Source organism: Oratosquilla oratoria, chromosome 15, assembly GCF_046742065.1.
Source record: "Oratosquilla oratoria isolate Oo_2021 chromosome 15, ASM4674206v1, whole genome shotgun sequence".
NCBI lineage: Eukaryota > Metazoa > Arthropoda > Malacostraca > Stomatopoda > Squillidae > Oratosquilla > Oratosquilla oratoria.
In genome coordinates, this window is record NC_134791.1 from 42,074,622 (window position 1) to 42,100,600 (window position 25,979).

The 25,979-nt window shown below is 38.2% G+C and overlaps 1 protein-coding gene across 3 annotated transcripts in view; it reads left to right on the plus strand.

Moving 5' to 3' along the window:
• Positions 1-6,071: 6,071 nt before the first annotated feature.
• The window catches only part of mus312 (mutagen-sensitive 312), a 94,482-nt gene continuing 74,574 nt past the window's right edge, over positions 6,072-25,979 (plus strand). Inside the window, exons 1-3 of one of the 3 annotated variants that reach the window (XM_076198830.1) lie at positions 6,072-6,450; positions 19,643-20,102; positions 20,340-20,826. In XM_076198830.1, the coding sequence (XP_076054945.1) occupies positions 19,996-20,102; positions 20,340-20,826 (594 nt within the window). In that variant the 5' untranslated portion in view covers positions 6,072-6,450; positions 19,643-19,995. The remainder of the gene's footprint in view (positions 6,451-19,642; positions 20,103-20,339; positions 20,827-25,979) is intronic. The other 2 variants (XM_076198831.1, XM_076198829.1) reach the window with 2 other exon arrangements.

A 25,979-nucleotide genomic window follows, 5' to 3' on the forward strand; every position in this document is an offset into this window, starting at 1 on the left:
ACTCTCCAATAGAATCTCTCTTTCTCTGACTCCGTTCTTTCCTCGTTTTTTGCCTTAGCTTCAATTCTTTTCTGCTTTTCTGCCTCTCTTTCCTCCTTATTCATTTCTCTTTTTATCCATACCTTTTTATATTGATCATTTGTTGCTAGTTTCCCTGTCTTGGATAGAATTTTCTCTGCCGTTGTTTGTGACCTGAATTTAATCTTAATTGGTCTGGTCTTATCTGTACTATATTTTCCGAGTCTGAATTTTTCCTCAATTTCCTTTATAATTTCTGGTTCATCTTCCTGGACTAATTTTAATAAACTGCTTACTCTTTCATTTTCCTCCTTGATTCTTGCGGTTCTATCTGGGTTATGTTTCTCTTCCATTCCTAATATAATTATACATTTCTTTTTGTCAGCTAATTCTCTTACTATATTCTCCTTCTGTCTCATCACTTTAATAACTGAGTCTTCATTATGTTTTTTCAATTGCTGTTTGACTATGTCAGTGAATGAAACCTTATTCCCTTCTTGAGTTATTCTCCAATTTTTAGCTTCTGTAGCTATTTTCTCTCTGTTTTCATTACTATTCTTCTTCAATTTCTCATTCTCCTCCTTTACATTTCCTAACTGTCTTTTTAGGTCCTCTATTTCTTCAGTTAAGTTTCTGTTAGCCTTCTCTAGTTGTTCCAACCTTTCAATTCTCTGGAAAATGGAGTCTACGTTACCTAACTTACGCTCCAAGTCCTCGATCACCTTATCAACTCTCTCCTCTAGTCTTATCAGTCGGGGGGGGGGGGGTTTTGTCCCCCACCCTCTTTAAATCCCTGGAAAATATTATCGTCACTTTATACTGTATTGCTGCTCTCTATACTTCTAATCTTTACATTTTTATTAGACATTTCATCCTCACTCAGTCTTTTGTTTACCTTTCGCTTGTCTGGCTGGGCCAAGTCTACTCCCTCCTCATTTCCTTCCATTTCCCTCAGTAATCCCTCCCCTTTTCCTCTTTCCCTACTTTCCCACTACTCCCCACGAGCAATTTCCCCCCCCACCAGCACAAAAACTATGCACTTCTCTTGGCATTTGGAAACACATACGTCACTTTTCTTCAGAACGTCATCAAAGCAGTCCATACCCTGAAGTGTGTGTGTGGGTGTGTGTGTGTGTATATATATATATATATATATATATATATATATATATATATATATATATATATATGTGTATATATCTCACTAAGATAATTCAAACTTTACGCTCACTAAGATGATTCAAACTTACATTCCTTTTAAGGACAGACGTCCCCCAAATCAGGCTCGCCCAAAGTGGCTCGACAAAGAAACTGAAAAAGTATTGCTAAAAAGAGACAGGCTTATAAGAAATATAAGTGCTCGGGTGCATCTAATGACTATGAAAGTTATGTATCGATACAGAGAGATTTAAAAAAGACAATAAGAAAAAGAAAACGACAATACGAAATGAACATCGCTGATAAATCCAAAGAGAATCCAAAAGAATTCTATAGTTACATTAGAGATAAAAAGGTTGTTAGGAATCACATTGGCCCACTATTATCTGCTGACGGTCAACTTGAATATTCAAATGAAGGAATGTGTAATATCTTAAACAATTATTTTAGCTCGGTATTCGTAAACGAAACACCTCAAAGTGAATTCCAAACTGAAACCTGTGAAAAGTCTGGGGTAAACTTACTCACTACGGTAAATATAACAAAAGAAAAAATTAAAAGGTGTATAGACAAACTCAAAGTTAATAAAACACCAGGGTCTGACGGTTGGCATCCAAGAATCTTAAAGGAAATGAAAAATGAGATTGTTGTTCCATTAGAAATTATTTTCAAGAAATCCATCATATCCGGAGATGTCCCAAGAGAATGGAAGCTAGCTAACGTTTCTCCCATATTCAAAAAAGGTGACACAAAGAAACCAAATAACTATAGGCCTATAAGTTTGACTTCAATCGTAGGAAAAATAATGGAAACTATCATCAGAGATGCTATCGAACATCATTTAGAAAGTAACCGTATGATAAATGATAGCCAGCATGGTTTCAGACGGAAACGTTCTTGCGTGACTAACTTACTCGAATTCTACAACACAGTTATCTCGAATTATGACAACAGAAACAATATAGATTTAATATATCTAGACTTTGCAAAAGCTTTTGATACCGTCCCACATGAAAGACTACTTACTAAATTAGCTTTGCATGGAATAAGTGGTAGCCTATTAGGTTGGACTAGTAATTGGTTGAATGGTCGAAAACAGAGAGTTGTTTTAAATGGAAAAACTTCTGGATTGAAAAGTGTTGCAAGTGGGGTTCCTCAGGGTTTCGTTCTTGGGCCACTTCTATTCATAGTATATATAAATGATATAGACCATGAACTAAAATCTACTGTTTCCAAATTTGGTGATGATACAAAACTGTGCGGAGTGGCAAATGATCACTCAAACCAATTAGATATTCAAGAAGATTTAGATCAATTACAGCAATGGTCTGAAAAGTGGCTAATGAAATTTAACACAAGTAAATGCAAGGTAATGCACATAGGTAAAAATAACAGTAAGTACGATTACAAGTTATTTGGAAATTCGTTAACAAAAGTGGATAGTGAAAAAGATCTCGGCGTAATTATCAGTAACGACCTCAAATCATCCAAGCAGTGTATTTCAGCCTCTGAGAAAGCAAATAAGATTCTGGGACTGATTGCGCGATCTTTTGATTTCAAAAGTCCATCACTCATTAACAAGCTATATAAATCGTTAGTTCGTCCACATTTGGAATATGCTGTTTCCGTATGGTCACCGAATCTCATAAGACATTGACAGACTGGAAAAAGTACAACGGCGAGCCACAAAACTGATTCCAAATATCAAAAATAAATCATACGAAAATCGACTAAAGCACATGCATCTGTTTTCCCTAAAAAAGCGTAGACTCAGAGGTGACTTGATACAGGTCTTTAAGATTTTAAAGGGAATTGACAACATCAAAAGTGACAAAATTTTCACATTGAATGAGAATCAGACAATGGTCTCAAACTGTCCGGAAATAGATTCAATTTGGAAGTAGGTAGAAACAACTTTGCCAACCGTGTAGTTAATGAATGGAATAAACTTCCTGCATAGGTAGTGCAATGTAGTTCAGTTCGAAGCTTTTCGAATCATTTAGATAAATACCTAAGATGCTGTAATGATTATAATCTATCTTATATTATTTGTTTTTGTTTTGTTATCATTTGTATGTCTGATTTTCATTTATTATTAGTTATATGTCAATTTATTATTATTTACTATTTACCTGTTTGTTTATTATTTAACTATACCTATGCATTTATTTATGCATTTTATTTGTTATTTACATTATCATAGTTTTTATTTATTATTTCATTATCAATATGATTTTTTTTCGCATCCGACCTAGATATGGATCAAAAGGTTTCCTGTCGGCATGCTCCGCCTTTGTAATCCTTTGTAATATATATATACACACATATATATATATATATATACATATATATACACATATATATACACATATATATATACACATATATATATACATATATATATTGCAGTGTATAGCATGGGATAATCGGAAAATGTGAAGAATATTATTCTTACCCGGAGTGACGATGAAAATTCATACCTCTGCCAAAATGACTATTGCAGTACAAACGTATTTTTCTCATATAAGACAATTAATAGTACACCGTGTATATATATATATATATATATATATATATATATATATATATATATAGATAGAGAGAGAGAGAGAGAGAGAGAGAGAGAGAGAGAGAGAGAGAGAGAGAGAGAGAGAGAGAGAGAGAGAGAGAGAGAGAGAGAGAGAGAGAGAGAGAGAGAGAGAGAGAGAGAGAGAGAGAGAGAGAGAGAGAGAGAGAGAGAGAGAGAGAGAGAGAGAGAGAGAGAGAGAGAATGGTAAAAAGAGTAGAAGAATTTTACCAAGAGCTTTACTCGTCGAAAACCGTAGCTGAGTCAGTAAATTCATGTATAGACGTTAGTAGTGTACCAGAGATTACAAAGGAAGAAGTAGAATTTGCTCTAAAAACTATGGAACGTGGAAAAGCATCAGGGAAGATAGTATATCAATAGATCTGTTGAAAGACGCAGGTGAAATAGTTCATGTTAAATTAGCTCAGTTGTACACCCAGTGCTTACGTCAAGAAAGCGTTCCTGATGCGTGGTGCAATGCTATAGTGATTTTGCTTCTTAAAAAAGGAGACCAGAAGGACTTTAGTAACTATCGACCGATAAGCTTGCTATCAAACGTATATAAACTATTCTCCAAGATCTTTACAAATAGACTATGTCAAGTTTTAGATGGAAATCAACCGAGAGAACAGGCAGGCTTTAGAAACGGATATTAAACTAGACCATTTGCAGGCGAAAAACCAACTAATCGAGAAAACGACAGAATACAATATACCTCTGTGTTTAGCTTTTGTAGATTACAAGAAGGCCTTTGACTCGGTAGAACAAATAGCAGTACTAAACTCGCTACGCAAACAGGGTACAAACGAACAGATCGTAAGAGTTTTATAAAAGATTTATGCGAAAGGTACCGCTATAGTTCGACTACATAAAGATACAGAAATGATCAAGATCGAGAAAGGTGTACGGGAAGGCGATACAATTTCACCCAATCTATTTACAGCTTGTTTAGAAAATATTTTTAGAAGGTTGAGTCGGGAAAAGAAAGGTTTGAAGATTAATGGCGAATATTTGAATCACCTAAGATTTGCGGGTGACATCATTCTTATTTCAGAAAGAGCAGAAGACTTGCTAGATATGCTGAGCGATCTAAACAAGGAAAGTCTCAAAGTAGGTTTAAAAACTAATAAGAGTAAAACCAAAGTAATGCTCAACACGAAAGTTCAAAGCAAAGAGATTGTAATTGATGATGAGAGTCTTGAGGAAGTTGAAGAGTATAATTATTTAGGCCAGATGGTGAAAGTGACGAAAGGTCATAATAATCAAATAAAAAGACGCATTACAATTGGTTGGAAAGTGTTTGGTAAGTATAATAAAATCCTGAGAGACTCTCTGCCTTTATGTTTGAAGCGTAAAGTTTACAATCAATGCATTCTCCCAGCAATAATCTACGGGTGTGAGACTTGGAAGCTGACGAGGGCGATGGAAACAAAGCTAAGGAATGCACAGTGGAGAATAGAGAGATCAATGTTGGTAATAACACTGAAAGACCGAAAGAGAGCAAGTTGGGTGAGAGAGCAGAATAGAGTGAAAGATATTATAGAGACAGTAAAAGAGAGGAAGTGGAATTGGGCAGGTAAGTTGGTGCGAACGACTGATGAGCGATGGAGCAAGTGTGTTACTGAGTGGACGCCGCGAGATAGGAAGCGTGGAAGAGGGAGACCAGACAGGAAGTGGAGAGACGAGATCGAGGAGTTTGAGGAGTGACGTGGCAGAGGATGGCACGGTTGCATGATTCATGGAATGCTATGAAGGAGGCCTTGGTTCAGCAGTGGACTCAGGATGGCTGATTTTATTTTATTATATATATATATATATATATATATATATATATATATATACATATATATATATATATATATATATATATATATATATATGCAATAAAAACACTAGGAGCGTGTGTTCACAAATGCGTAAATAACCACTAGGAAAAGTAAACTAACGAAGCAGAGCGCTTTCGTGTAATTACATCTTCAGTGCAGATACAACGAAGCGCTCTGCTCTGCTCTGCTTCGTTAGTTTACTTTTCCTAGTGGTTATTTACGCATATATATATACATACATATATATATATATATATATATATTTATATATATATATATATACACATATATATATATATATATATTTTTTTTTTTTTTTTTTTTCATTTTGCATGGGATCGTCAGAAAACGTGAAGAATATTATTTTTACCAGGAGTGACGATGAAAATGCATACCTCTGCCGAAATGACTATCGCAGTAAGAACGTTTCTCTCTCTCTCTCTCTCTCTCTCTCGCATGTAAGACAATTAATAATTTACATCTCGATAAAGACGCTAACATAAGCTGTAACATATGGACAATTTATTAATTTATTAGTTTATTGGTTTCTTTATTTGTTTTTAATTTTCATTCATTTCTTATGTACAAGTGTATTGCACTGTTTTAGTAAGTCCTCTAAACTGTCGTATGTTTACTTGTTTGAATTAAGCGGGTTAATAAGAGCGGGATGTAGTAAGGCTACTTTGACTATTATTACCTGCAAATGCTATTCGATTGTAGTTGCCAGAAATATCAGTAGGAACCAGCCAAATCTGATAAAGATATGGCATCAGGTGACCCATACTATAACAGACGTCTAAAAGGAACTGCAGCACAGAAGTTTAGGCACTACGGTGCTCTCGGAATTATTGGAGGAAGTGCCCTAATTTTACTTGGACTTCAGTACGTATGAACTATGTTACTATAAAAAGTAAATGTATACATGTCTATATTTGTGGAAGTGAGTTTTTATGATTGTGCTCTTCAAATTATTAGTTGTGTAATTTCGAAATCCCCAGGTAATAATGCCAGACTTGAGTGTCCTAGGGCTAGGCCTAAATATTAATATCAATTTTGGATAAATATAAAATTATTTGCCAATTCATAGATTCAATTCATATCTATATTGTTGGATAGATATTATCATTCTGAGTATTTTGAACCCTATATATAAGTACTGCAAATTATTAGTAACGTCAGTAGCGCTTTTTTTTTTTTTTTTCTCCTGGCAGGGGCTGCGGTGGAGAATATCACAATTGTACCTAACATAATCAAACTTTAGCTTTACCTAACCTAATTCGGAATTTTTTTAAAGTGCACATTATGCAATATAGCAATAGGAATTATGCATTAATTTTTATAAATTATAATACATAAACATAATATGTTGTTCTTGGCAGAAATTAATAAAAGAAAAAGTTGTTAAAAGTGATACATTAATGAACAGAGCCGCAACGACTGTTTGAGACGCCATCTTTGTTTTGATAGATGTGGAGGTCAAAGAAATTAAAGTATGATAAATTCATCTTATCTAACCTACCTAACCTAATCTGTATTTAGTAATGCTGTACTTGTAATTCTAAAGGTCATCAGGGTCGTTGTTGTCGTCAAGGATGTTGACGGTTGGTTTTGGCATTGGATTGGACTGCAGGGTGTACTCACCTGGTTTACTCACCTGGTTGGCTACCCCATTCTAGACCAGCATATTGCTCGAGAGAGATAAGCTTCAGGTATACAGGGATAGCCCACATCATGCTGGCATGCCAGCCCTTGTTCAGTATACTATACATCAGGACAGAAAAGTACAGGGTAAAAGGCTGAGTTGTGTGCCATGTGCACAGAAAGTAGACAGCTAGGAATGAATATCTGGGTAATGATTAATCAACATATTGAAAGAGTGTTTGGCCCAACTGTATGTGAAGGTGTTTTTTGAAAGATGTAATTGAGTCACAGCTAACAGCATCATCAGACAGAGTTCCAGAGGTCAATACATCTGACACTAAAAAATCTGCGTCTGCACTCTAGGGTGTAGAGGAATTTCATAGCTTGAAGAAAAGCATGAAAGTGAGACTGTAGCACTGTTTTAAAAATGTGTAGTGTGGTGATATCACTTGGAGGAGAACACCTGGTACACAACGTCAGCACTGTTGTCAAACTGACATTGACAGGACTGGACAGATGGTGTCTGAAACCTATCATTGCAGTTCTGTTAGGTAGAGTATTTGCTTTTAGGAATTTTTTTTTATTATTGATTTCCACCAAGAAAAACATAAATTGCATTGATGTATTAGAATTGACAAAATCAGTATTTAATTTTCTATTGTTATATCATGGAGGTGTGCACTTCTAAAAAGATACCATGTAATGTAAATAATATATGCAGATTCCCCTGGTCATCCACATAAATAACGATTGCAGAGAGAAAAGGAAAGCATGTGTTTTATAGTATTTTAGGAATTAGTTATGTTTTACAGCAACATAATTTGCTCCTGCTGGTGCTAAACATGACAGAATAAATTACTAACACCAGTAGTGGTGTTAATTCTACCGACATTTGCTAATTTTTCCATCAACTTTGGGGAGAGGGCACAAAAAATAAATTGTGATTTGCAGTAGAAATTAATATTAGATTTGCATGAATCACAGTATAAAACATTGACATCTGATAAGTGAAGGACTTTGGCAGATATTTTACCAAAATGATAGATATGCACACACAAACACACACACATATATATATATATATATATATATATATATATATATATATATATATATATATATATATATATATATATATATATATATATGTATCAAAAAGCCTTTTCTTCCTCTTATAAAGAAGGTGGCCAGCAAAATTATACATCCACCTGTCATCCATCCCACACCCATCAGACACCATTTGTTGTCCCTTTTCTCTTAGCTTTTTGTGGATAAAGGACCATCCCTGTCCCCACCCCACTGCCTGGGTCAGAAGCAATGCAATAAAATACAGCATGTCCACAGCAGAGTCTACCACCCAAAGCTGATTTATCCTCACTACTTCATTATATGGTGGCCCTCCTCCCTCATTTTACAGAGTAGATAAGAAGCTTTGGGTCATGTCAGTGTATCATCCGTTTACAATCACTCTCGACACACCTATCCATTGCACTCTCCTTTCATTCTTGACAGATATTACGCTTGTACCCAAGGCCCTCTTCACCCCATCCACCCCATTCTCAGTCTTCCCTTCAAGTTCACTCCATCCATTTGTGCCTTCCACACTTTTTTTGCTATTTTTTCTTTACTCATTCTTTCTGTGTGCCCAAACTATCCCAGAATTCTTTGATCAACCTGATCTACCAATTTTCTTTCAGCCCCTGCTCTTAGCCTCACTTCCTCATTTCTCTCCTTATCAATCTATCTATATACTGAGAGCTTTTTTCCCCTTTACAAGGGAGGTAGCCAATTCAGAGGCACATACCTATTCCCACCCATTTCACTCCCACCATCCCCTCCACCCCTCCCATCTCAGCTCCTCTTAGATGACAGGTCATCCCTGCATCCACCGACTGCCCGGGGTCAAATACAATGCAGCAAGAGACAGTACAACCACAGCAAGGCCGCTTCACTTAATTTGCGACCCCCTACTCTCTCCGTCCTCTCATGCCAAAAAGGAGAAGATGGGGAGAAATCCTTTCAAGCTGTGTCAAAATATCATTCCAATGCTTGTCTTTTAAGGTGTGCATTTTCATGCCCGCACCATAACATCCCTAAATTCGAAATGAGGAGTGCTAAGAATACACACCTACAAAAAATTGAAATTCAAATTACACACACTTCAATGATGATATACTAAACAACAAAGACAAGGTAACTACATTGAAAGGCGGAAACAATTTAATATCTTCAACTTATTATTAAGGAGACATCATCCATACACATTCTCCATTCATTCCTATCTCCTGCCTGCTCCCTTCCTTCTTCAACAGACATTCCCCTCTTGTTCATTGCTCCCTTCATCCCATTCCAAATCCATAAAAACCCAAAACACATCCTTACCTTTTCCTAAAGCTTTCTCGTATATCTATCTTACCAAAAAAAAAAAAAACATCTTGATCCATGCAAACCCCATATCTCTTCCTAAAACCCACACTGTTTTTCCTCACCAGTTACTCCACCTGTACCTTTCCTATTCCTTTCAATTAAATACCCTCCGCATAAGCCTTCCCAACTACTTTCAAGGGAAAGTGATCCCCAGAAGACTACTACAATCACCATTATTGTTCCCCTTTTCTCTTGTAAAGTGGAACTATACAGGCCAGTCCTCCGACACTCCTACCCTTCTGTTAGACACGCATTGTGAACAACTTCACTAGGCCAGGTCCACCATTACTGTATCGCTGTTATCTATCATTTTCAGAGCTACTTGCACCTCATCTTTTTCTTATTTTCTTCCTCCATTTTCCTCTCTATTCCATCATTTTTCTTTAGTTTATGTGCCTGCCACTCCCACCACCAATCCCTCCCCTATTCTCTTCCACATTCAATCAGCTTCTATAGCATATCGCCGGCCATTCTTCCCTTTACCACCTCATCCCTCCTCCTCTACTTAAGATTCTGTCCATCTGCCCCTTTTACCTTTTCTGCTCTTTCAATACAAGTCAGATTCTGCTCTTACAACCATTATTGGATGCTGCCTGGATGATATCAATGATGCATCACAATACTTGTATTATAAAATATAAAATCACTGCTGATTTACTCGTTCCCTTTCACTCCGAGTAATACACAGAAAACGTGATCAAGCCTGTTCATAGAATGCAGGGGTCACTCAGCTACAACCACAAAATAAGTATAATCAAGATGCCAATGCTGGTATCCTCATTACCCACTTATGCCTCATGACCCCTACATAGGCATCATCGTATGGAAGAGGTTAAACACTTCATCGAAAACATATTGAAACTCCTCCTTTCTGCCTCCCTTACATTCCAAGTCTGTGCCCCATACAGTGTTGTAATATGCAACCAGTACATTAAGGGCTGTTTTGAGATTTCCCTACAGACCAGAGCCACAGATTATTCATATACATTAAGAGTTCAAAATGTTTGTAAATGTACTCATCAAGAGAATGAATTATGATGTGTTTTATTTTATAGTACTACAACTTGTTCCCTACGTTTGCTTTGTTTCCCTCTTGAACTTTGTAATTTACCTCTATGTCACTTTTTTATCATGATGTGTGGTGGGTGGGGTCTGTAGTTAAAAGGAAAGAAATTCTTGCCCCACCATATGGTTTTTTGTTTTTCTTTGTGTTATAAATTCTAAATTGATGGAATTAGATGTGAGAGATTTTATGAAAAATCCTCCACTAGTACATTCCTTTTATGAAAAGTCAAGGCAGAAATGGAGGTTGTGGGATTATTTTGTTAATATTTTGATTCGTTTTTTTTTGTTTTGGAGGTTAGGTTTGTGGTGGGGATGACTACAAATAGAACTTTTAATTATGGGGTATGAAAATATATATTGTTAAATAGGTACATAATTATACCAAGGCTCCTTCTCCCCCTACAGGGGGGGGGGTAGCTCAAAAAAAAAGGACCATACATAGGCAAACAAGGCACAAAAACACTCCCACATTTTTTCATCCCGGAAAACACTTTCAACCCCTCCACCCTCCCTCACACTCCCAGTCTTTTGTTACCAATCCTAGAGTTGTACGGGCCACACAACCACCCCTTTGCACCCTGTCCATCCGCCCTGAGTGTCAGAAGCCAGCTTAGCGCCCCCCGCCGCCCCCGCACAGCCCTCCGCCAGCAGCACCGCCGAGGCCGAGGAAAGCACGTACTCCGCAGCAGGACACACAGCTATCCACAGCAAGGGCCGCCCGACCGCTACGTTCCATCAAATTCGTTTTGTACTTTTTGGGCGTTTTTTTTGACCACCCCTCCCTCCCCCGCCACCCTCCCCCCCACCCCCCCCCTCTCCGTCCCCCCCACCATACCACCACCCAACCCCCATCCCCATACCCCCATATCAAGGAGCGGGGGAAGTGGTGGGACGGTGGAGAAAGAAGAAGAAAGATAGAGGAGAGAAATGAATAAGGGGGAAAAAGAAGGGAATAAGTAAGGAAAGGTGAAAGAAAACGAAAAGATTGGAAGGAGAAAATGGAAGATGGGGATAAATGGAAGATAGAGAGGGAGAAAGAAATGAAGATAAAAAGGAAAGTGAACGAGAAAATAGAGAAAGAAGGGTGTGAGGAGAAGAGGAAGGACAGCAGAAAATGAGGAGATAGGAGAAAGAAAGGAATGAGAAAAGGAAAGGAGATAGGAATGAAGGGGTGGGAGGGACGGGGATAAATCCCTATTGGGCATTTGGATGCTTGTTTTCAAAATTTTTGCTCACCACAACACTACCTCACCCCCATTCACCCGTCACAATCCAACCTCATGCTTATACACAAACATTTTCCATATACAACCATTCTCCATTCACCCCTGTCTTCTGTCCTCTCCCGTCCCTCCCCAACCGACATCCCCCTCTTCCCCAAAGCCCCCTTCACCCCATCCATCCATCTCATCCTAGGACGTCCCCTCATGTTCACTCCCTCCACATCTGCCTTCCATACCTCCTTTACTAGTCTTTCTTCACTCATTCTTTCCATGTGTCCAAACCATCCTAATACTCTTTCATCCACCCTATCTCCCAGGTAGATGATTAAAATGGAATGAAATAGAAGATACCCACCTCAAAAAGTACTGTGTATAGGGTTTTTTTTTTTATTTTTTTTTTTTTTAAAACCAACAACCACTCGACTGTTTGTACACCTTGCATTTTGCAGAAGAAACCAAAGGGAAAGAAGAAGAAAGAAATGAAGGAAGAAGAAGAAGAAAGAATACAGAAGAAGGGGAAACCAAAATATGCTCTCCACCAATATTTAGAAAACACACATAGGAAACACCCAGTTGCTGAACCAGAATCTTAGATAGCACACACCCTTCATACATTTCATAAGCACCACCAACACAACACAATGAAAAAACTACACCTGCAGCATGCTATACAAACATTTATAAGAACTTACCACCTGTACCACATAAAATATCCTCAAACAACAAAAAAACACACCCCATACACATTCCAGAATTTATCTAAACAAACACCCCTTCCATTCTTCCTCCTTCAAGACACACTGACCACCAAACTTCAATACTCTAAAACAAACAATCTCTAGATATAAGGCCCATAGGGAAAAACAAAAAAAAAAAAAAAAAAAAAAAAATCCCACACCTTATAAGAGCCATACTGTGCTCAGGACACCATCCAGCATGAAAACAGTATAAAAACAGAATAAGCCTAGCCATAGATTCAAACGGCCCCAGATACAACCACCACAGAGAGGACACAGAACACCTCATACTACAGTGCTTCATACTACACTAATAGTCCCTAGACAACAGTACACCTTCCCTGAGTGACCTATGGTCCCAACATGAGGCTGTTAACAATTACATGAAGGTTGCAGGACTTCTGCAAGACAGACCAGGGCAAGGGATTGATCAGTGCATTCCCCTTCCTGTACCCAGTGATGTTTCCTTTCCCCTTTAAAATCAACTCTGCTGGAGATATCTTTCTATACAAAGTGACTTTTCTCCCCTTTAAGGGAAGTAGCCAGCCAAGGCACACACCCACTCCTGTTCATCTCACTCTCATCCCCACCCTTTTTTTCACTGTCATCTTAGCTCCTCATAGATCAAGGGTCATCCTTGTCACCTGCCCACTGCCAGGGTCAGAAACAATGCAGCAAGACACAGTACACCCATAACAGGGCCACTTCATTTACATAGTGACCCCCCTCCTCGTCCCCTCATGTGGAAAATAGAAGACAGATCTTTATCAAAATATCCATACACAACCTCTTTCCACGTATCCTTTCTCCCCTACTCAACAGATATTTCCCTGTTGCTCAAAGCTCCTTTTTCACCATCCATCCATCTCATCCTCGGTTGTCTCCTCAAGTTCACTTCATCCACCTCTGCTTTCCACACTTTTTGTAAATCTTTCTTCACTCATTCTTTCCATGTGCCTAAACCATCCCAATAATCTTTCATCAGCCCTATCTGCCAGCTCCCTTCTTACCCCTGCTCCCCTCTTCACCTCATTTTTCACTCTATCCATTCTTGTAACCCCCACCATACTTCTCAGACACTTCATCTCAAAGGCTTCTCCTTTCTCATTTTTCACTCTATCCAACTCTGTAACCCCCCACCATACTTCTCAGACACTACATCTCAAAGACTTCTTTCTGCCTTTCTGAAATTCCAAGGCTCCACCCCATACAGTATATTAAGCATAGTAACCCCTTTATATAATCTTCTCTTAGCATTCATTCCCAGTTATCTATTTCTCATGACACTTTTTAATGCCCCCAAGACATTTACTTGCTTCCATCACTCTACAGTTTACTCCCACCCCCACTCCTCCATTTCCTGCCACATGTGACCCCAAATACTTAAAATTATCTATTTCCTCCAGCCTCTCTCCTTTAAGACTTACTTCCAATTTGTCGCCACCCCCTCCCCTTGTACATCTCATCACCTTACTTTTACCCACATTTATCTTCAACTTTCTACTGTCACATACAGTATTGTACCTTCTCAAGCTCCATCACTGCCATAGACCCTCCTCAGACCCTGCCACAACCACAAAGTCATCTGCATACAACAACAGGCTCACCTCCCACTTCCCACCACCATCTCCAGTCATCTTCAATCCCCTGCCCTTCATCCTTGCATTTACCTCCCGTACAACACCATCGATGTACACATTGAACAGCCATGGCAACATGATGCAGCCCCACTTTCACCATGAACCACCCATTCTCTCCATTTCCAATGCCAACACAAACTCTACTCTTGTAAAAACACTTAACTGCCTTTAACACCTATCCCCCAATCATATATACATTAAACCCCCATAAGTTGGCATTACGTAAGTCATAATTATAGGGAGTCTCCTATACAGTATGTGAAACTCACATATACAAAGACTTGAAGGTACAAAAAGAAAAAGTGAGAACAGTTTTCACTACAAAAAAGATGTATGCTTTGATGGTATGAAAAGAAGGATGAAAAATTTATTAAGATAATGTATAGAATCAAGTTTACCACACAAACCAGTCTTGCATATGGCGAGGAAAGTAACTACACTCTCACTTTGTTCAAATAAACTGACTTAACAGACTCATTCCCAGTCTGCACCAGTCACCACTATTGTCATGTTTTCATTACTTGTCATTTTTTTAACTTATATACTTTTTGTCATGCCTCCCAAGTGCCCATTAGCATCATAATCACCCTCTGTGGAGCCTCTCAAGAAAAAGCAACATATAACCTTGACATTGGAGTGCAAATTAAAAGTAATAAAAAGTTACGAAGAAGGACAAGATATAAGTGAGATTGTCCTTGCTTTCGGTTTTGCTTTATCCACCATTGTTACAGTGTCAAATGAAAAATAAATCTAAAAGATGGCCTCTCTCCTCAACATATATATATATATATATATATATGTACATATATATATTTATATATATATATTTTATATATATATATATATACACATATATATATATATATATATATATATATATATACATATACACAGGTATATCTTTTTTCAACCACAAATCACTTTTAATTCCATGCCATCGCAGTCGAGACTGAAGAATCGCTCGATGGAGGCATTCGTTGGAAATTGAAACGTGGACGAGCCGAGGATTCGAACCCAGCTAACCCATAACAAAGTTACAGTGACTTAAACCAATGTGGGTTAGCTGGGTTCGAATCCTCGGCTGGTCCACGTTTCAATTTCCAACGAATGCCTCCATCGAGCGATTCTTCAGTCTCAACTGCGATGGCATGGAATTAAAAGTTATTTGTGGTTGAAAAAATATATTAATTGATCACTGGGAACCATTCAGTGTAAATGTATATATACATATATATATATATATACAGTAGCCGCGAAAAGTTTGGGCGCAAAATTATAGGCGCCCCAACTTTCCCCTAAACTCAAAACATGCGAAAAATACAACTTTCCACCCAAACTTTTCGCTATTTTTCAATGCTAGCATTTGTACCCGTATTTAGCCGAGACAATACACACTATTTGGCAACTCTGTTTAGGCGCACTCGATGTCACATGGAGTCAGATTCTAAACATCTCTCACGGAGAGTAGTCTTTTTTTTGTGGTGGTCTCTGTTTTTGTGCCTTGATATCTCCGTAATGGGAAGTGGTAAAGAGCTGGAAAGAGACACAGTTGTTACAATCATAACCCTCTATAAGGAGGGTTATAAGTGTAAAGATATTGCTACTCGTGTGGGAATTGGAGTGCGTCAAGTGCAAAAGTGGACCAAGAAATTTCGAGACAAAGGAAGTGACATCATTCGTACTCCAAAGCATCGCTCTGGTCGGCCAAGGAAGATATCAAATCGTACTTCTACGGTTCTAACTGCCTCCTGATAACCGTAGGAGGCAGTTAGAACCGTAGAAGTACGATTTGATATCTTCCTTGGCGACCAGAGCGATGCTTTGGAGTACGAATGATGTCACTTTCTTCATCTCGAAATTTTCTTGGTCCACTTTTGCACTGACGCACTCCAATTCCCACACAAGTAGCAATATCTTTACACTTATAACCCTCCTTATAGAGAGTTATGATTGTAAACAACTGTGTCTCTTTCCAGCTCTTTACCACTTCCCATTACGGAGATATCAAGGCACAAAAACAGAGGACCACCGCATAACATTGCAATTCTATCTCCGTGAGAAATGTTTAGAATCTGACTCCATGTGACATCGAGTGCGTCCCTAAAGTCGAGTTGCCAAATAGTGTGTATTGTCTCGGCTAAATACGGGTACAAACGCTAGCATTGAAAAATAGCGAAAAGTTTGGGTGGAAAGTTGTATTTTTCGCATGTTTTGAGTTTAGGGGAAAGTTGGGGCGCCTATAATTTTGCGCCCAAACTTTTCGCGGCCACTGTATATATATATATATATATACATATATATAATGATAAATAAATGAAAAATATAATATGAATAATAATAAATAGAATAGATAAATGCATAGGTATAGGTAAATAATAATAAATTGACAGATAAATAATAATAAATGAAAACCAAGCAAATGATAAACAAACAGACAAATAATGGCAAACAAATAAACAAATAATATAAAATAAATGACAGTCATTACAGCATCTTGTTTAGATGTTTATCTAAATGAGTCTTAAAGCTTCGAACTGGACTACATTGCACTGCATCTACAGGAAGTTTATTCCATTCATTAACTACAAGTTGGCGAAGTTGTTTCTACCCTCTTCCCAATTAAATCTATTTCCTGACAGTTTGAGACCATTATTTCTTATCGGATTGTCATTCAGTGTAAAAATTTTGTTTTCCTGCTATAAAATTGGTTAACTACTTGTTATTTTTATGAATATCTGTTTAAATGAACTTTTTGGATAGTATGTGTCTAGGTGCCTAGTTGAAAGCTGTTTTTATTGTCACTTTGTCACTCCATATGTCCTGTGTTTTTTCTTATCTACAGAATTATGTTATTTTTAATGCAAGAAGATAGGAAGGTTAAAATGAATGTATCAAGAATATAAAGAGCAATAACCAAGATGGTTTCTAGCCTAGCTGACAAAAAATATAAAGAAAGGCTAGTTAAGCTGTAATTGCTGATATTAAAAGAAAGAACAAAAGAGAGGTGATATTGCAGTTGTTAAAACTATAAAAGGAGTGGTCATAATCAACAAAGAAGACTTCTTTGCAGAGGACAGAAGAAAAACCAGAGAATATGGAAAGAAATTGAAAAGGCAAGGTATTTGAAGGATATTAAGTAATACAGTTTTCTGTGCAGATGCATTGATTCATGAATATGAAAAAAAAAATAGTCTAGTCAGAAAACATAAATTTTAAGCAGAGCGTGACTGATGGAAGCACAAAGAGGAAACTCCACAAGCATAGAGTTCATCCTGTATTACAACTAAGTGAATAAAATACAGTTGATAGTGGAATATTTCCTTCAGGAGAAATCTATACGAAGGCTTGAGAATTTTTGTTGGCTGTTGTGGAGCTGCAAGTTCCCAGTTGGAACTTAAGGCAGATGTTACTTAAAATATTTTTGCAGAACCACAGATTTCATTCCACATAGAAAGTGTGAAGAAATGTACATGTGGGATGTGCAACATTTGGGAAATGCAATGCTTCTACAAAAAAAAATATATATATACCCATATATCAATCACAATTCGCTTTAATTCTAAGCCATCAACATCGAGAAACTCGAGGAGGCCAACATGTAGAAATTGAAATGTAGTACAGCCAAGGACTCGAACCTGCACTAGCACATGACAAATGATAATGACTTGTCACATGCTACTGCAGGTTTGAGTCCTTGGCTATACCACATTTCAATTTCTACATGATGGCCTCCTCGAGTTTCTCAATGTTGATGGCTTAGAATTAAAATGAATTGTGGTTGATAAATGTAAATATATTCACTGGGACCCATTCAGCGTTGTACATATATATATATATATATATATTATACATACATATATATATATATATAGGTTTTATATATCCAGTATAATATTCTTGACATATATACAGGTAGTCGTCGTCGACTTACGACCGAGTTCGGTTCCGACAGACAGGTCGTAAGTCGATCTGGAGCAAGTCGGTCTATATATATAACACCAGTATATATTACCCTTTTTATATAATATATATATATAGTATACCTTGTATATTTAGCATACTGAGTCAAAATAATAATCTTAGCATCTTTGAACTAGCTGCTATTTTTAACCTTTTTTATAATTTCATCTGATTTTCTTTGGGAAACGTATCCCACCTAAGCATATTGAAATAAAATCCTATCATCTTTGACTCTATGATATTTAATACATTGTTATCTCTTGCATTATTTTACTCAGTTGATTATTTGTATCCAAACGATGCATTCTTTAGGACATAAATGCATTATTGAAATCTTTTCACACTACGTTGTTTAGTATCATCTTTTTATCATTTTCTTGTAGGAAAACGTAGCCTGGCTACGCATACTGAATAAGGTCCTGTTCATTTGCTTTGACCTACAACTATCCCAACACTTTTTTGTTGGTTCTACCTTAAAATCATTGTAAAGCAAATTAGGAAAAAAAAATATTTCGAAATTACATTCTTTTCTTTACGTTACTTGTACCAAAAATATTGTTGAATCGAACAACAGACTAGGCAGTTATTTAAACAAAGTTTACTGTACATTTTATTAATCGCAAAACATAAAAAATACAAATGTGTACAGAACATGGTCATCGACAAACAGACTAGGCATAAAAAAATACTGTTACGTTTTATTAATTGCAAAACCATGAAAATACAAAATGTATAGGCAAAATTAGGATTTTTTTATTTCAACAAAACACATTCTTTTCGTTTAAGTACTGTACCGAACATATTGTAATCGACAACAAACTAGCCTAGGCATAAAAAGTTTGTTATATTTTATTAATTGCAAAACATACAAAATGCAATACAAAATTAGGAAACATTTTACTTCAAACAAAATGAAAGAATATTTAGCTGGCTGGGATGCTGACGCTGCCGGCAGCCTGTCAAAACTATCGTACTCGCGTCTCGCAGCGTGCGGAGTAATGTACTGCACTGCCATGCATAACATTGCAATTCTATTACTCTATTAAATGTTAGATATTATTGCACCATCTGGTGGTCGTAAAGTCGATCAGTCGTAAGTCGCATATGTCGTAAGTCGACGACTACCTGTATATAAAATTGAACTCTTGAATTACCATGGTGCCTAGGAGAATAATGTCATATTCCTTATTCATGAAATATATTACAATTTCAGTCAACCCCCTTCAGTATATAGGGCATACCATGGAGATAAATAGAATAGCCTGATGGCTGTCATAATAAAAGGATAAGTGCTACATGTATGGAATAGGTTAATTGAAGTCAGAACCTCTTTAGTTTTGATGCTATAAGAGCCACTTTTCATAATATTTAATCTTTTCAGATTTATTCCCTGTATGGAGCTGTTCCAGAAGAAGAGTCGTAAGGAATTATTCCAACCCACCGAAGAGGAAAGAGCAAGAAAGTTGTTGATCATGGAAGGCTTTGCTTTTAAATCTTCATCATTGAGGGAACAGGAAGATACATCAACCCAGGGTGATTGATTCATAAAAGACACTGCATTATCATTGTGTTTTTAAGTGATGTTAGAGCAATTTATAGATTATATAAATATGTTATGCCAGATATTATTCTGCCTGTGAACTTAAGGGAGCTGTATGTATATACTAGAAGATTTGAAAGAAGAAATGAGACTTATCATGTGCTTGTAGTGTTACTAACATTAATGTTGTGGATATGAGTGGAAGCAGACTTAAGCTTTCTGCCCAGAAGAGGAAAGTGGGAGGCTCTTTTAGTATCTTGGATGCTGCAGATGATTTTGAAGATGAAGGAACTGTTTTCAGGTATGCATAACATGTTTATTTTATTTGAATTTTCAAGGAAATTATTGGTAGTTGGTATGTACTCCTTTATGTCGATATGTGAACTATAATAAAAATTGAAAAGAATAATTGCTATGATTTTCTCCATTATTTTACAAATAGAATTGAATGCAATACTTCTGGAAATTGCATTGGAAACAGTATGAGTCTGTATGTATGATTGTACATATATTTTCATTTTTATCTTATTATTGTCAGGCTTCCAGTACTCAAAAGAGCCAAACAGGATCGAAATTCTTCTAGGCCATCAAAGGCACGAGGAAGGCCCAGGAAGAATAAAGTTCCAGTTTATGGTCAAAGTAAAGATAAAGGGAAGCACAAGACTAAAATTTGTACAGATGAAGTGACTCTCAGTGAAGCTTGTGATACAGAATGTAGCACACACAAAGAAAGTGATGATGACATTGAAATTTTATCTCAGTTTGAAGCAGCCAAGGAACATGATATTGATCTACAAGAAGACTTAAAAGAATTAGAACAGTCATTGAGCTCACCATCAGAAAAACTCTGTTTGTGTTGTAAACTTGTAGTACCTACTGATATATTTACATCACATTTCAAAGACTGCATTCAAAAGTTTAAACGTGGTACAAAACTAGCCGCAGGTCATCCTAGTAGTGAAACACCAGGAAGGAGTAATGAGGATCAAGTTGAGGATATTTTTCAATGCCCTATCTGTCTTGAGGTTTGTTTATCCAGTATCTAAGTTTCTTGACATAAATGTAAGAAATTATTCCTAGGCTAGACAACAAGCACAGAGTTGCGGCCCATCTTGTAAAGGGGATGGCCAAGTCAAAGTATACACACACACACACCAGAAGACCCTTTCACACTACTACTATCACCTTGGGGAAGGAGAGTCACCTGCTCCTGCCCCACAGCTGAGGTCAAATACAATGTAACAAGGCACAGCTTAGCTGCAAGGCTTGAAAGCCAAAGTTAGTTTATAATTATTGCATCACAATAAGGTGACCTCCCACCTCACATCTTTGGGTTACATAATCCATTCATTCACTCACAATCTCCCCACACATTGCTATCTCTTGCACTCTCCTACTCAGTTGATGTACCATATGTATCCAAAGATCTTTTCATGACATAATGTATTTATTGAAAGCTCTTTTCACACAATCTGTTCATATAATTCTAGGTCTTTCCCTTGTGATTGTTCCATGTCTGTTTTCCACTCTTCACAAGTTATTTTCATTTGTTTTTGACATGTCCCCAAACTATCCCAACACTGGTCTACCTTCCAAGACAGCTTTTTTGCAATGCAGGCTCTCTGCTTTACCTGCACATTACTTCCTCTCTACATTATTGATATACCTATCACACTTTATCAAACACCTGTTTTGAATACAGTGAAGGAAAAGTGAAATGGCAGCTTATTTAAAAACATAAAAGTGAATGTATTCATGGTATGAGAACTAACAGAACTTTAGGTAAATGTGAAATCAGAAAACCATGGTTCAAAACAAATGCACACTGACATGCACCTTTATTTAGATAATTGATAGAAAACATATAGAGTTTTGAGGGCTTCCATTGTGATGAAATGAGTGAAAATCATGTCCAAGTTGTAAGTAGGAAGAAATGGTGGTACACCCTCCCAAATTACAAGGATTTAACTGAGGATGTTGATCATGTATGATTAAGTGAAGTGGCCTTGCTGTGAATGTACTCTGTTTTGCTGCATTGTGTTTGACCCAGGGCAGTTGGCAGATGCAGGGATGACCCATCACCCATGAGGAGCTAAGATGGGAGGGGTGAAATGGGTGGGAATAGGTACATGCCTCTGACTTGGCTATCTCCCTTGTAAGGGGGAAAAATCTCTCAGTATATAGAAATAGATGTTTAGAAATCTGAATAAAATGGGATCTCAGAATTCAACAAGGTTAGGGCAGTTTTCAAGGCATTGAAATACAATTATTTAAAACATGACACCTTCATCTTAGCAGACAGTTTGCCTGCTAATATGTAAGTGATTTGTGTTTTGAAAATTTGCATTTCGACACCTCGAAAACCATCCTAACCCTGTTGAATTTCAAGACTCCAGTGTATTAATATATTGGTCACATCACATGAATACAGGTTGCAAGACATAAATCATTCTATATAATTCAGGAAATAGAAGTTGGTCAATTGAAAAAAATCATATGAAAATCTGAAAGGAGAAAACAAAGTAATGAATAAACTGGATGATCTGTCTATATACCAAGGGCTTCTACCCCCTCTCATCTTTGTTCCTCATGGATGATGACAGTGATTATTATATAAACTTTTACTGACTGGAAATCTGCAGCCCCATAATGGCTAACAATGGTCCTTGGTGCCTTCCATAGACCTCCCTTTGAAGCAGTGTTGGAACTGTGTGTGTAAGTGAAGGACTGTTCCTATGTTATTAGCTTATGGTAGTAGGAGAACTGTTGATGGTTGTCAGCTCATCTCAATTGAAAAGGTGGAAGAAATAGAGTTGAAGTTGAGAGAGAGATATTGGGTCCAGTCTAGAGACTGAATGGCAGCCTCTCAGGACTGCTAATTCAGATAGAGGTAAGGATGTTGAAGGGCTGCTGTTGTCATTCCCAAGACTGCCTGGCTGACTAGTCCTGTCTCCCTGAGGAATGCCATGTCTAGAAAGGGGTTTCCCCACAAATCTTTTAGAGTGAGTATTGTGTTATTGGCATGTGTGATTGTGATTGTGTCTTCCATAATGTGTTGTATAGTATGGGGTGAAGTGTTGCATCCTAGACAGTTATCTGCAATGCAGTCATCCAGCCTTTTCTGGTAGCTTAGAAGGGCTGGATGGTGGCCACATCACAATCTGGCCAGGTGGACTCTCTTTATGGGTGAAAGAAAATTCAGAGGGATGGATATCAGGGGGTCTGGCATGCAACAGTGTATTGTCTTTCAGTTTGTTGATGGAGCAGTGAGTGATAAGTTATGGATATGCTTCTCCTCCCTCCTCTCTCCTCCCTCCTCTCTCCTCCCTCCTCTCTCCTCCCTCCTCTCTCTCTCCTCTCCCCACTCCTCGCTCCTTTTCTCACTCTCCTCTCTAATCTCATCTCACCTCTCTCCTCCCTCTCTCCTCTCTCTCTCTCTCTCTCTCTCTCTCTCTCTCTTTCTCTTTCTTTCTTTTCCTCCCTCCCTCCCTTTCCCCCACTCTCTCCCCTCTTTCTCTTTTCTCTCTCTCTCCTCTTTCTCTTCTCTTCTCTCCCTTCTCTCCTCTCTCTATCAAAGGATTACAAAGGCGGAGCATGCCGACAGGAGACTTATATCTAGGTGTATAGTCAAAAAAATGATATTAAATAAAAAATCATATTATTACTTAAAATAATAAATAAAAACTATGTAAAATAAATAAACTAAACATAAATAAAAAATATGCATATAAATAAATAAAAATCAGACAGACAAATGATAACAAATACAAAAACAAATAATATAAGATAATTAAATAAAATCATTAAAAAGCATTCTATCTAAATGATTCTTAAAGCTTCGAACGAAAATTGATGACTTACCTGTTCATTCTTATTAGTTCCTTAACTATCTTCAATTCTCTGTCTCTCTTTGTCCTCTTTCACTTCTCTATTTTTTTATTCAACTCCCTTCTCTCCTCTTCTCCTCTCTCCTCTCTTCTCCTTGTTCTCTCTCCTCCCCTCCCTTCTCCCTCTCTCCTTCTCTTTCCTCTCTCCTCCCTCCTCTCTCCCCTCTTCTCTCTCCTTCTCTCTCTCCTACTCTCCCTCTCCCCTCTCTCCTCTGTCTCTCTTCCCCATCTCTCCCTCTCTCCCTTTTTTCTCTCCTCTCTATCTCTATTCTCTTCTCTTTCTCTCCTCCTCCTTCTCCCTCTCTCTCTCCTCTCTCTCCCTCCCTCGTCCCCTCCTCACCTCCCTCCCTCTCCTCCTCTCTTCCCTCTCTCTCTCCCTTTTTTCTCTCCTCTCTATATCTATATTTATCTCTATCTCCCTCTTTCTCTCTCTAACTCTCCTCCCTCTTTCTCACTCTGTCTAACCCACCTCACTCTCTCATCTCTCCTCTCTCCTCCCTCTTCTCTCCTCCCTCTTCTCTCCTCCCTCCTCTCTCCTCCCTTATCCCTCCTCTCCTCCCTGCTCTCTCCTCCCTCCTCCCTCCTCCCTGCTCTCTCCTCCCTGCTCTCTCCTCCCTCCTCATCCTCCTCCCTGCTCTCTCCTCCCTCCTCCCTCTCTCTCCTCCTCCCTGCTCTCTCCTCCCTCCTCTCTCCCTCTCCTCCTCTCCTTCTCTCTCTCTCATCTCCCCTCCCTCTTTTCTCCTCTCTCCCTCTCCTCCTCTCCTCTCTCTTTCTCTCTCCTCCCTCCTCTCCCCTCTCTCCTCCCTCCTCTTCTTGTCCCTCTCCTTCCTCTCTCTCTCTCTCTCTCTCTCTCTCTCTCTCTCTCTCATTATCCATTCCTCGCTCCACCCATATACTCTACCCAGATCTTTTAATAACCTACAATTCTCTACATTACTTACTTTTCTCATGATATTTTCATCACAAACAAATTATCATAATCAAATTGCCCATGATGTCATAAACATATATCAAGAACATCACTGGTGCTAATACTGCTGACCATCTAGGCATCTCATTCTTCACAACTGTCCTCCTTAATCCAACTTCAGAAGGTCACCCATTCCAGTAAATTCCCTTTAAGATCAGTTTGTTCCAGTTTCCATAATGGTTTTCTGCGAGGTACCTTATCAAACCCTTTCACCATGTCCAAGTAAATGCAGTTCACCCAACCATTCCTCTGTTGGAGCACAGTTAACCAACTGGAAACATGATCTTTCTTTAGAGCTGAGTTGGTTTTCCATCAGAACATTTCCTTTTCTAAATATAGGTACTTTGATCACTTGTCTTTCACAATTCTTTCACACATTAAAGCTAACACTCTGGTCTGTAAGAGGGACTGCCCTGTCACCAACTTTATATACTGGTGAAATTGGGAGGTGAGGAGGAGAGTGGGGGATGGAGAGGTAGCTGGTAGATAGGGATGATTAAAGATTATTTGGATGGTTTGGACACATGGAAAGAATGAGTAAAGAAAGATTAGCAAAAACATTTTGGAAAGCAGAAGTGGATGGAGTAAATGTGAGGGTATGACTGGGGATAGATGGGGTGAAAGGGGCTTTGAGCAAGAGGGGAATGTCTGTTGAGCAAGGTAGGGGATAGGTGTGAGCAGAGGATGGTTGTGTTTGGATGATATTTTGATCCAGCCTGAAGGGATTTCTCCCCGTCATTTCTATTTTCTGCATGAAGGGACAGGGAGGGGGGGGGGTCACCATGTAAGTGTAGATGTGCTGTGTCTTGCTGCATTGCTTCTAACCTAGGAAGTGGGCAGGAGACAGGGATGACCCTTCATCCTCAAGGAGCTAAGATAAGAGGGAAACAAGGATGGGAATGGAATGGGTGAGGGTGGGTGTGTGCCTTTGACTTGGCTACCTCCCATATTTTATGATGGAAGGAGCCCGTGGAATATAGATAAATATTTTAACCCTTCCATACGGTGCCTGCCGCACACGTAGGCGTCTATGAGGGATAGTAGTTTGACGCTGCCATATCGGGGTTTCCTCAAATTCAATTATTCAGTAATTTTGTATTGATACTCCCCTGTGTTTTTACATTTCCTCCCAAATGCGCCCTTGTAATCGAAAACCATTCTCTGTGGTTTTCAAAAATTCGCGGGTGAAAGAGAGAACGATCGATATATCAGGAGTGGTGGGTGGTAGGTGGAGGGGGAGGATGCGATATTTGGTATGATAGGGGAGAGGGGGACGGGTTACTTGCGGCTGGCATTTCGGCTGCTGCCCGAGATTTAAGTC